Here is a 12,845-nt window from a genome sequence, read left to right as displayed (position 1 = left end):
TTTATACACATTTTGGTTTGAGTCGCTTTGTTTTTCTTCATGTAGAGGTAGGGAAGGTGTGTGTTGGACTTCTCTTTGTCGAAAGGGAGATGAAGGAAGGGGAAGGGAGCGATGAATGAGGAGGCTTTCAATAGGGAAGCTAAACTGAAGTGTATTCTCCTTTCTTTCTTTCTGTGTACATGTAGACAGACGGCTGGAGAAGAGTCTTCTGTTGAGGTAAATGTGTTTCTTTCTATGGACGTCTTCGATGCTTAGACATATCAAGAGCTTTCCTTTCTCTCAACTCTTCAGAACTTCTCTCTTTTTCAGGTGTACATACAGCGGTCTAGTAGGACATCTCCCTCATGTATGTATGTATTTATGTAGATGTGCGTATGATACGTGGTCTTTGTATGGGAAGGCGAGTTGCAACTTAGGGGTGGACATGAAGGATTTTTGATAAGATAGAGATTTCGCTATTCTCTCTCAGTCAGCATGAAGTAGGTGATAGAAAGCTGGTGTCTCTTTCTTCCTCTTTGTCTATAGATCATCTGCCTTTCTTTGTTTCTTTTGTCGAGATGTCTGTACCGCAGATATAGTAGTAGAGACATCTCTTTCTTTCGATCTGTCCTTTCTCTGTGTGACCTTCTCATTTTCCCTTCTCTTCTCTCGTCTGTCTTTCTCCTTCAGCCTGACGAAGCTCGTAGAGTAGAGAGAAGGCTGGGGGGGGGGAGTTCTTCTTCTTCTGCTGGCGAGAGACGGGGAGGCGGGTCGGTCGAAATGACTTCAAAGCATCCTCAGCAACATCATGGCCCTTCGTCAAGCTTGTAAGAAGAAGAACAAGAAGTGTCTTCTCTTTTCTTCTTTTTCTTCTTTTTCTTCGTCTTATAGACAGCGCTTCTTTGGGGGCTCCCCAGAAGTTTATGGGGGATAGGTCGTTGAGGTGATAAGAATAAGAAGGAGATGGATGACCAAGCTACAAAGTCAATGACAATAGAGAAAGGATTATCGATTCAAAGAAAGAGATAGATCCAACACAGGGAGATAGGCAGACAGATAGATAGGTAGATAGGTAATTTGGTAAGTAGATAGAGAGATAGAAAGACAGATAGATAGATAGAAAGACAGATAGATAGATAGATGATAGATAGGGAGATTTAAGATAGATCAAAGATAGCGTTCTTGCGTAGGTGTGATGCACGCGAAGGGTGTTTGACGGCGGGGCGTGAAGGAGGTGACTGGATGTTTTGTATTGGGGGCGAGAGCAGTTCGTCAGGTGTATGTACACCCGAGCTGTACATACACCCCAGTGACGGTTTGAAGTGTGTCAGGCACACGTGGCATGTTGAAGACACGCGCATACTTTCAAAAAAGGAGAGAGAAAGCCTTGTCCCTCTCTTTTTAACCAATGTTTTATCTATCTATCTATCTAGCTGTCTTTACCTACATGGGACAAACGAATCTCCACACAGCACGTATACGCCTGATGCATGTATTCATCTATAGATAGGTAGAGTGAGATATATATATATATGTATCTTTGTCTATATATACAGTGCGTGTATGGCTTGACAGATTTTTCTAAAGAATCTTGTGTGAAGTGAGAAAGAAGCACTCTTCAGTATCTTCGAGAGTTTTTTTTTCTCTCTCTTCTTCTTCTTCATTTTCGCTGATGCGAGCTGTCTTTGGTCTTCAGACATAAGAAAGATAGCTTTCCAGATCAACGGAGCTCTCCTCGCGGTCATGGCACTACCGCAGGAGGGCCTTCATCCTCTTCTTCCTCTAGCAAAGTTGTCGGAGGAGGTAAAAGAGAAGGTGAAAGTGGCCATTCCTCTTCTTCTTCCTCTTCCTCTCACCCCCAGTCACACCTCCACCACCAGCGTCAGCCGCAGCAGCAGCATTCTTCTTCTTCTTCGCATCAACATGTCGAGCGACAGGTTCCTTCTTCTTCTTCTTCAGGAGGTTTATCTCGTCAAACCTCGAGAAACTAAAGCATAAAGAAGAAGAAGAAAGAAGGGAAAGAAGAAGAAAAACAAGACGTGCTAGTAAAGAGTCTTTCCCCTGACCTGATCACTCCACTGAAAGAGAAGGAAGAAGAGAGAAGTGGAGAGAAGAGAAGAAAGACAGGAGAGTAGAGAAGGTCAAAGAAAGAAGAAGGAAAGACGAGACAAGACAGCAGCTATCTCTCGAAGATCTCAGGGGGAGAACATAGCGTAGAGAGAAAGAAATGTGTGAACCTCTCAAGACAGAAAAGACAAGACAGTCGAACAAGAAAAGATTCCCTCCCCAGTCAACATACACCCCACGAGGTGTACATACACTTGAATCCCAGTTGAAATCTCCATTGTCACTTTCTCCACTTCAGTCGCAGTTTTCTCGCTTCTCTTCTTTCTCTCCAACCTCCTAGCACACTGTTCTGCATGCAGTTGCTCTTCTTTCGTATCGAGTGTCCCTCCTGACTAAGCCCTTTCTCTCTTCCCTTCTCTTATCATCGAGCAGTCCTCAGCATCGACTTCTTTGCACCATGGAGAGAGCCAAGAATAAAGAAGAGAGAGATTCTTCATTGAAGGGAACCCCCCAAGAGCAGAGATCGCCAAGACTTCTTAAATCCCCCTTCGATAGCGAGAATGAGAAAGAAACAAGAAAAGAAAGAAAANNAGAAAGAAGGGAAAGAAGAAGAAGAGGAAGAGGAGGAGTCTTCCTACTAAGACACAGGGGGGGACAGACAGAGAGAGAGACGGAAAGAAATCGGAAAGAAAAGACAATCTCATGATCCCGGTGTCTATATGTATATATGTCTACGTGTGTCTCCTCTCTCTCTATATATACATGTCCCTTTCTCTCTCTCTCTCTCTATATATATATATGTATATATATATGTATATGTCTGGTTATGCCACTGTGTGTGTACGTAGATGTGAATGCCTAGAGAATTGATTCGTAGAATGAATGAGAGGGAGACGAGAGAGCATGCAAAGCCGTCTATTTCTTATTCTTTTTTCTTTCCCTTTCTCTTGTCTCGTTTATTCTCATTGAAGAGGGGCCTCTCCATCTCTCACTCTGTCTCTCAGTCGACTGAGGAGAAGAAGCGATGGAGCCTACGAAGAACTTGAAGAAGAAGAAGATAATGTCTTTTGTCCGACAAGAGAGAAAATCTCTAGATATCCATCAATCCATCTAGAGAGAGAATGGACTCCCTCTGCTCACGAGAGATCTAGATGAGAAGGAGAGGTCAACTTTTCATCCAGCCTAACGAAGAAGAAGAAGAAAGAGAACAGCGAGAAGAAGATGAGCTCTGTGTCTGTATGCAAAAGAGAGGAAGGGGGAGAAAAGAGAGCTAGATATATATATAGAGAGAGAGAGAAGACGCGCACTCTTTTTTCATCGCACAGACATCAAGATGAAGCTCTAGAAAGAGAAGAGAGAAGAAGGAAAGTCAAGAAGAAAGAATATCCTTCTTTTCTTCTCTTAGAGGGAGAAGAAGAACAAGAGGGAAAGTGTAAAGGTTTCTCAGCAGAGAGAAAGGAGGATTTCGTACTACTAGTGAGTTAGAGAGAGACAGAGAGAGAAATGAAGAAACTGTTGAAAGAAAGAAAGGGTGATATGGCGGTACTGTTCATGATTAGGATTTCTCTCTTTTCTTCTTCTACTTCTGTATGTTTCTCGACACACCAGATGACAAGAGGTGGAATAAATCACACTCTTCTCCGTTGAAGCAACTCCATTCTTTCTTTCCTTCTCACTCTTTCTTTTTCTTTCTTCTTCGTTGTTATCTCTCTTCTCTTCTTTTCTTTTGTCGAGTGTCTCTCATCCGTACGGATGAAGTAGAAGAGGAAGAGACATGTTTTCTCCCTCTCTCTTTCTCTTTCTGTCTCGTCTCTCTTGAGTGTTCTATTCCGGCGACGTGCTATGAGGAAGCTGAATGATGTCTTGAACTGAAGAAACTACAGGGGTTGCTCTATCATGTCTATCGTTCCAAAGGATCGAAGACTTTCGCAATAGAAGGAGAATTCTGTAAGACGTGAGCGAAGTTGATCTGATTGATGTAGGAACCTCGATGCTTTTGAATCGACGTAACGACAGATCACCATCGGGCAAAAGAGGAGAAGGCTGTCGCTGGTGGGTAGTAGCTGTTTCTACAAAGGCAAGATGAAAGGGAAAGAAAAAACTCGAGGAATAGTTAGCTAGCTAGCTAGCTAGCTGTCTATTTTTCTTTTCTACTGAATGATACCTTGCTTGTATTCCTTTTCTCTTGAGAATGGAACAGGCCAAGAGTCCCTCTCTACCTGAAGAGCATCGATCGTTCTTTCTCTTTCTTCTGAAGAAGACAACAGCTTGCTTGTTTCTTGCTTCTTCTTGTCTTTTAGATAGAAAGACAGAAGACAGATACACTTTTCTTCTTGGCCTTTGAAGCCTACAGAAAAGAAGAAAGAGGCGAATGCAGTAGAAGAAGAGCCTGTAATTCTCAAGTATCTCTAAAGGAGACACTTTTGCATCTATGAACTCTGATCTTCTTTCTTGTCTTCTCTATGAAAAAGAGGATCGATCTCTAGATCTAGTTATTCTACAGAGCGAAGCTCTTTGTATGTATGGAGACACCAAGAAGCTTCATAAGAGCCTTCCTTTATTGTCTTTGCTACTAGTAGTCCTGCTAAGTGTACGAAGGAGCACGTAGCACAGAGGCCTTATAATATCAGATGAGATAGACGATACTTTGTACAGTCTTCCATACGGTTCATCTACCCCTTACAAGGGGCCCTACTGTTTGCTTAGTTATATATAGATAAGAATGAGTTACGTCTCTAAGGCTTTCAACGAGGTATAGTGAGATGTCTGGATCTTCATACACCACTCACATATACGCATATATGTATGTACAGGCATGTAGGTGTATATAGATAGGTATCTATCTATCTATCTATATCTATATATATGTATGAGGGGTGTGTGAAGAGGAAAGCGAGGTTCTCTCTCAGTGCAATGATAGAAGAGAATATGTGTGGTGGCTGTCTTGCTTCTTGAGGTATGTAAAGAAACGTTTCTGTGAAGCGTTCTAGAGTCTCTCTTTTTTCTTCTCTTTCACGATGGAAGAAGCAATGAGGCTCCTTCTTTTCTTTTCCTGTTGAGAGGCTTTCTTCTTCTTTTTAGTTGAAGGAAATGACGAAGAGAAAGCAAGAGACCATCCGTTCAAAGCAGACAGGAGTTTTCTATGTCTATGTTTACCCAATTCCCATTGTCTGTGCACTCGAAAAGTTTCCTGACGCCATATGTGGTGTACATACACCCCAACCTTGGGAAAGAACAACAGAGGAAGTTGAAAGCATGCAAACAGACCTTCTAGATCAAAGACAAATCAAGCATATATGTCAAACCATTCATTCTTCCTTCCCCTGCTTCTTTTGGTCACCTTTCAAAGGGATTTCGCAGTACGTAGGTGAGACGTAAAATAGATAGAACAGACAGGCATATAGAAGAAAAGTCTAGGGTAGGAGGGGTATGTATGAAGACTACTGTGCCTCACGGACAAATGGATCGACCTAGAAGTGGTATGACCTCCTCTTCTTATCAAACGAAAACATAGATAGATAGATAGATATGTACATATTGTCATATCCACATGTACATAAATGTACACCCGCCAATGTGTAGACATCTCTCTGTCTACATATCTATATGGGCATATGCACGTCTTACATTTCTGTATGCAAATACACCTTCACATTCCCTCATGTGTGTCATACATCTCAAATTTTGTATGTATATATACCTGCAGAATAAGGTATGTATCAACACCGTCGCATTCCCTAATGTATATACTTCCCAACATCTGTATGTATATACAGCTTAACGGAATATGCACCTTCACATCTGTCTGTAAGTTATACACCTGCCCACATGTATATACATGTCAACATCTGGCTGTATGTATATACACATTCCCGTATGTATATACATCTGTGTGTATATACACCTTCACACCTGTTGTCTGTCTATACACCTTCACCCGCGCGCCATGGCGATAAGAGCCTTTAGATAATGATCCATCCCGTAGTATGTTACTTTCTTGGGAAAAGAAGATCAAAAGAAGAAGAAAGAACAAGAGAGCGTTCCTCAAAAAAAGAGTGGAGGACAGAAAGAAGGATGGGAAGGAAAGAGGCGACAAAATTCAACTGCGAGAACGTTATGTTTCTCTAGGGCTGCCCGCCCTTTCCTTAGAAGACTTTCTGCATGCGTTAAAGCGTAAGATTTCATGAAGGGAGACCTCGCTCGCACATTCATAACGTCTTCGCTTAGTTGGTGTAAAGCATTTCGGACAGCTTCGCCTACTTCGTGAAGAAGTTTTCTTTTGGTCTCTGCTTCGAGGGGAAGCCTCTCCAAGGAAGATCTTGTCCATTGAAGCGATTCTTCTTGTGCTTTCACGGCGGGTTGACTCGGGGCTAGCCGCTGGTCATAGAGACGCCTTTGATGGCTATACTCCTCCATGCAGGAAGCCAGGTCAGATTCGAAGGTCTGAAGGTTTCTCACCATGGCGCTGGTATAAGATAGGGACGCCCTTAGGTCTTCGAGAAGTTCAGGAGAAGAAGGACGAGCAGGGGGAGACGGAGAGCGAGAAGAGAAAGAAGAATAAAGAGAAGAGGAAGAAGAATAATAAGGAGAAGAGGACGAGGAAAAGTAAGACGAAGGAGAAGAAGAGAGAGACGAAGGAGAAGGAGAGCGAGAAAGTGAAGAGAAGTAGGCAGACGGAGAAGAGGAGCGCGAAGAGGAGCGAGAAGAAGATGAAGAAATAAAAGAGGAGGGAGATCTTCGCATCCGGGTCATAGAAGGACCAGACAAAGCTTATTATTAGATAAACAGGTTTCCATTCTCCTTTTTCTGTCCAGGATGGTTGCGAAATACCACCGGGTAATAAAGCTCCCTAATGTAACATCCCCTCGCTAGACTCACCCGAAGTTAAGTCCGCTACGGGGGTTCGTGCTGTGTGAAGGATGGTCGAAAGAAACACATAAAGACACACAGTTTTCTTCATAAGATCGCCAGACAGAAAGACTGAAAGTCTCTTCTCTTCTTTTTCAACTTACGGCACTTGTAGCTCTTTTTCGAAAACGGAACAGAAGAAAGCCCCTCGCCCACTCGTCTATGACGATCATCTCTGGCCCCCTCGGGCGTTCATCACATCGCCGTCTAGAGAGAGATACATGGAACTGGACATTTCTCTCTCTTCTTCGAGATTAAAATGCCGGGCTCCAGGTCTTGGTTCTATCTAGTCTATCATCTATCTTCGTCACCCTGGCAATCTGTGCAGGCTAGCTGGCCGTCTTCTTATTCTTCACTCGACTCACTCCAAAAGATCGTTATCATGGGGTGGCTTCCGAGTTTTCCTGTTTGGTGTGTCCTTCGTATCTTCGCCATCTCTGTACGTCTCTTTCATGGCTAGAACGAGCATATCGACCGGCCGAGTTCTCGTGTAAATAAGACAGCCAAGCATGTCAGTTGTACTGTGGATACCGGGGGTTGTCCTCGTTTCCACTCAAGATTCATGTCAGGCAGTTCAAAAAGAATTTAATCTCTTCTTCCGTCTCAAGACGCATAAAAAGCGAAACACATGACGCCAGACATCCAAGGGTGTTTTGGCCCTGACAGGCGCCTTAAAATACTAAGATACAAGAAAACAGATGAGAAGGAGATACACAAGAAAAGATACACATCACAGTTCCCCTTGTTGAAAAGAGATATCCATATGGTTCTGAAGAAGATAATATCCATCTATCTCTTATGTATACACAGCGATGCACACCCTCCGTCTTCCATTCTTGTCTTTCTTCGCCCCTTTCTTTCTTTCTTTATCTGTTGTTCGCTTCTAAAGCGCTACAATAGGGACAGGCCAGCCATTCAGAATGACGTCGATGAAGGTTCTGACTCACTACACGATGAACTCTGAGGAAATGTGGTACAGTATTCTTGCTTGAAAAGAAGGTTTTCCTTCAAAGCTAGCTGTGCATGCTGCAACATGACCCGAGCTTTCATCATAAGATCTCTCACTTCTTCAGTAGGTATGCGGTAGTGCCGTGTAACAGAAAGCATATCTTTTCTTAGCTGGTTGATGGATTTCCGGAGAGTCAAGGCCACTTGATCTAACATCCTTCTCTTGAGTTGGATCTCTGAGAGTAATGATTTTAGACACAGACTTATTGCTTCGTCTTCCTCTGTCTTTCCTTCACGTTCCGTTGTCCGGACAGGCGGAATTCTTTGGTACAAGTAGTCTCCTATCAGAACACGTAAGGAAATGTGACTTTGGCGGAGATGTGCCATAAGACTTTCCACGATAGTTAACGACGACTGCAGAACTTCTATTGGAGTTGAACCACGAGGAAATGGAGATGGGCTTGGCAAAGGGCTTGACGGGACATTCGATGCTTCAGATGACTCGTAATCCTCGACTCCTTCAGATGACGGTTGATCCGCTGGAGATGGAAAGAGAGGTGAACGTGTAGAAGAAGACGTTGTTGTGGATGACACGACAGAGGAATAACGTCTCATGGAGACAGTTTGGGAAGGCGGGAGAAGAGATTCAAGAGACCGGGATGGCCGTGGCCGCTGAGGGAATTTTCGTTCTTCTTCAGCTACATCATAGCTAGCTGACTTCTTGACAGGATTTAGAAATCCTGCTGGTAAAGAATTCAGTCGCCTTCTTTCGAAAAAAGAGAAATTCTCTTCATTCTTCTCTTGGCTTTCGTGATGGATGACGGGCTGGCTTCTTTCATTGGCATGTCGAAATGAAGCACAGCCTTCTAGAAAGGAAGAAATCTTATCTTCTGCACCACCCTCATGACCGTGAGGGATCTGGTTTCTCCTGAGACCTTCTCTGATGGTTGCCAAGTCCGGAGGTAGCCATTCTTCGGTAGAGATCATGTCCACTGCAGAAGACGAAAGACCACTGTTGAGAACATGATCGTGGCGAGACGGCGGAAGCTCAAAGGCTATGCCCGGAGGTAAAGCCAAAAGAAAGAAAGAACACAACAGAGAGACAGGGGCAAAAAGAAAAACCGACTTCATGGTGAAAGAGCCTTAGAGAAGAGAGGCAGAGGAAAGATCCTCTTCAATCGCATCACAAAGACAGCCGTCTATTACCATCCATCCACTGTGTGATGCCTTCTCTCTCAGACGACAAAAGAATTCTGTACACACACAAAAACACAAAAGATGAAACCCCCCACAGAGAGACGTCACGGCAAAAGAAGTGGTGAAAAAGAAGAAGAAACATGAATCACTTACTGATGGGCTGCCGACCTTAGCGCTCGCACAACAAGCCGACGTGACTGAAGAAACGAACCTTCACGCTTCCAGAACTTGTTTCTGTGAACTTATATAGCTAGCCCTGTTGGCTCAAAGAGATCTCTCTTTTTTTTTACCTGTTCAAGACTTGAATTATCGGTACTTTCTTAAAGAGACTCCTGTTCACTCACTAGGTATTCTTTTTTCCAGGAAGCCGTCGACTCGTTCGGCTTTGTGTATCGAGTAACCAGTCCCAGATGGAGGTCTATCGAAAGGGCATTTCTATCTTTTCTCTTCTGTTCACTTTAAGAAGCAGAAGAAACCGATAACTCTCTTTGGAAAGCTTCATTGGGCACTTTACAAGCACCAGGACAAAGTTCACCCATCTGATCTACCCTTTCTGTAGTGATGGATCGATCGATAGTAGTACTTATTCCAGCCAAACAACACCTCATTATATCCAGTTTTTTTCACCTGTCTCTGACACGCAATCTTAAAAGGAGAGAAATCCACTTGAAACACCTCGACTTGTTGCGTTTCCTCAAGAAAAGCCGAAGAAAAACATCTCTATTCATCTATTTCTATCTCCTATCCATATACCTCCATACAGCGGAAGCCATCGGCTCCAGGAAGAAAAAAGCAACCGAAGGGTGGGCTCGACCCCAGGCTCGTTCAGTCCACCAGCCTCCGAGTCTGGACTTGAATAAACTTCCCGGAGTCGAGCGGAATGAAGAGGTAACACCGACCAAACAGAAACGTGTTTAAGCATGTGGCGATGTGCGTGTAAAAACAAACGCGCTTCTTTACTTTCATAAGCTGATCTTTACTCGATACAGCCTAAAGCAGATCATATCAGAGCTTACTGACGCCTAGAAGGGAGGTCGTCTATCTCTTCAACTAGATTCTATCGTGCCTAAACCGTCTTGCACTCTGGAAACGGTTCGAAGGAACCTCACCCACGTGCCAAGTATAAACCAAAAAGGGAGGAAAGAGACAACGTGTCAGAAAGCTTCAGAAGAGTCAAAGGATCAAAACACTTTCAAAGAGAAACAACAGAATTGATTTGAATCGGATTCCATCATCATTTGGGCTGTTAGAATGGATGTCTCTCGCTGACAACCGTCCGCCAAAGCCGTGCGAGGCGATTCGTGGGAGCGTGGATTGAGGTGTATGTACACCCCAACTATCTCCTAGGAGTAGTGGAGTAGTGCGGCTGGTGTCTTCAGTGTACATAATACACCCCATCCTCCTCTTCCTCTCCCACTATATGTCTCCAAACGCTTTTTATCAAGGAAAGATTTGAATGAACTAAAAAACAATCTCCTCGTTTTGGAATTTCTCCATTCATCCAAAAGACACCCATCAGAGCCTAGGCACTACGCTGTACATCACAGCATACATCAACGACCTGTCCATCGATAAGAGCAGTACTCCTCTCAGGTTTCACCAACTCGGAAAGAATGCATGTACACGTATATAGTTACTTGTATACGTGCGTTGAGACATGCCATCATAACCTAGAGAAGAACCAATTTTCCTCTTCCTTCTTGCATATTGCCTTTAGCTTATTTGCAAGATCGGCTATCAGCAAATGCGGCGCAGAATTCCTCTGAAAAGAGTCGATTGTCTTCTAGAGCATTATGGGCATGGGTCATGGTGGCTCGAGCTATGATAACGGATTCAGGGAGAAGTTGCCCTGGCCTCTGCGTTCGAGTAAAAGGAATCATTTCACGAGCCAGGTTTCTCATAGATTCCCGTACATTCTTCACTTGCTGATGGATCTCCCCTCTCTTCTCTTCTACTTGCTTTCTCAAGTCCTCCAGAGCTTGGACCTTGTCCTTCTGTTCTTCCAAACTTTTTGGGTGTAATGAAGCTTGTGCATACTTGTACTGTCCAAGAAGTTCACGCGTGACGTTGTGTAAGATTCGCAGATCCGACAGAAGACTCTGTAGAATGTTACTTTCTGATGTTACTTTGTCTGACACCGAGGGCTCCTCAACACCGCCAATGTCCTCCGGAGAAGGGACTCGAGATTCTTCACTTTCACTTGTATCCGAAGAAGGCGCTGGGCTTGGAGAACTCGAGGGTAGTATAGGCGAGCCCCTTTGAGAAAGCACCGGTGCTGAGAGTCTTGCTAATCGGCCACGCGATAGAACTGGTAAGGAGAGAGTAGATGCTGAGAGAGGTAAAAATGGAGAGGAAGAAGAGGAATGCGGTGTAGTTTCCTCTTCTCCTTCTTCCAATATAGCTGAAGAGACAGGTTGAGCTCGACCACTTGATTGAGACCGCCGACTACCTCGGCGTGCCCTCCAAGATAATGATCTCTGGAAGAATGAAGGAGTGTCTTCATCTTCTATATCATCCTTTTTATCTTCTTCATAAGATTCGACATCTTCGTCTTCTGTAAAGGAAGAGCGATCATCATCCAGGGATTGTGACTTTCTCATTTCCAAGAGACTTTCATTCTCTCCGTGATGTTCCTGTATCATATGTGGGTAGATCGAAGCTGTGAGAGAAGATGAAGGTAGCATAACAGAAGCCGCATGAATCGAGACCTCTGCAAAAAGAAAGATGGAGATAAGAAGAGAAGAAGTAAACATCATGAGGGAAGAGAAACGCAATGAACTTTGGCCTCCTTCCTTCCCCCGTTGAGAAGATGAGCGAGGAATCTCCTTCATTTCAATTCCACACTCATGCTCCATGATGGACAGCAAAGAACACAAACAAAGGAGAAATTTTCTCTCCAGATGGCAAGACATGAAAAAGCAAGAAGATCGTAACAAAATTTCACCTTGGGTTGCCAGCAACACACGAAGGATCCTAGAAAAGAAACATCAGTAAAGTAGAGAGATAGAGTGATAGATGGAGTGGTCTAAGTAGCTAGCTAGCCACAGACATTGGTGGTCACCTCAAACAACCCAGAAGGAGAGCATGATCATCCAGATCATCGTTCAGATACATAGACTGTATCAATCAGGTGTACACACAGTACGCGCGTAGAGAGCCGGACCAGTTAGCCATACACAACGTCTCTCCGGTGACTCTACTTTCTTCTAGCTAGCTGAGCTGCTTTTTTGAAACAAAGGTCTTCCCGTAGCTTTTGCATTTTCATTTGAATCCTAGACAGAAGAAGTGATAAAGAAACAGCAGTTGGTCAGAGCTCTCGAGAGGTTATCCCCGGACTTGAGAGAAAGGTCTTCTTCATTTATTCTTCTTTCATGATGGTAGAGGAACACGTCTTTATGTCAAGAGATTCTCCAGAGGACGGGAGTGCACTGTAAGAGCGAAGCGAGAAAGAGTCGAAGGTTCACAATAGAAGAAGAAGCTTGCTCTTTATCTTGAAGATACGAAGAGAGGTAGGTACTATGAAACCTTTCACTAAAGAAAGGAACTAAGAAAAGAAAAAGACAGATCAATTTTTCGTCTTCCTCCTCTTACACCATCTCTTTCACTCATCTCCTCCAGGGAGAGGAAGTCAATTACCTACAAACTTCCTTTCTCTCTTTCCACCTTTCTTTCTTTCTTTCTTTTCCTCATGTGTAGTATGAACTCTAGTGGTAGCACCATCTTTATGAAGAAGAAAGATGAAGCTG

General features: G+C 43.8%; 2 protein-coding genes across 2 annotated transcripts; both read left to right on the top strand.

Moving 5' to 3' along the window:
- Positions 1-49: 49 nt before the first annotated feature.
- Positions 50-1,970, top strand: CSUI_008909 (uncharacterized protein; the record flags this gene model as incomplete). Its single annotated transcript, XM_068069028.1, has 2 exons — positions 50-806; positions 1,676-1,970. The coding sequence occupies exons 1-2, from the start codon at positions 760-762 to the stop codon at positions 1,968-1,970; spliced, it is 342 nt and encodes a 113-aa protein (XP_067918997.1). The 5' UTR covers positions 50-759.
- Positions 1,971-2,634: 664 nt separating this feature from the next.
- CSUI_008908 (uncharacterized protein) lies at positions 2,635-8,246 on the top strand. The gene has a single exon (XM_068069027.1). It carries the CDS (start codon positions 5,607-5,609, stop codon positions 6,000-6,002), a length of 396 nt encoding a protein of 131 aa, XP_067918996.1. The 5' UTR covers positions 2,635-5,606; the 3' UTR covers positions 6,003-8,246.
- Positions 8,247-12,845: the final 4,599 nt, after the last annotated feature.

Source organism: Cystoisospora suis (assembly GCF_002600585.1).
Source record: "Cystoisospora suis strain Wien I chromosome Unknown contig_5144, whole genome shotgun sequence".
In the NCBI taxonomy this organism is placed as follows: Eukaryota; Apicomplexa; class Conoidasida; order Eucoccidiorida; family Sarcocystidae; genus Cystoisospora; species Cystoisospora suis.
The sequence above is the reverse complement of the archived record's forward strand: the minus strand, read 5'-3'. Positions and strand labels throughout refer to the sequence as shown.

Bases quoted from the DNA above. Each gene is read 5' to 3' on its own strand.
- CSUI_008908 (XM_068069027.1), top strand. From the start codon at position 5,607: ATGTACACCCGCCAATGTGTAGACATCTCTCTGTCTACATATCTATAT.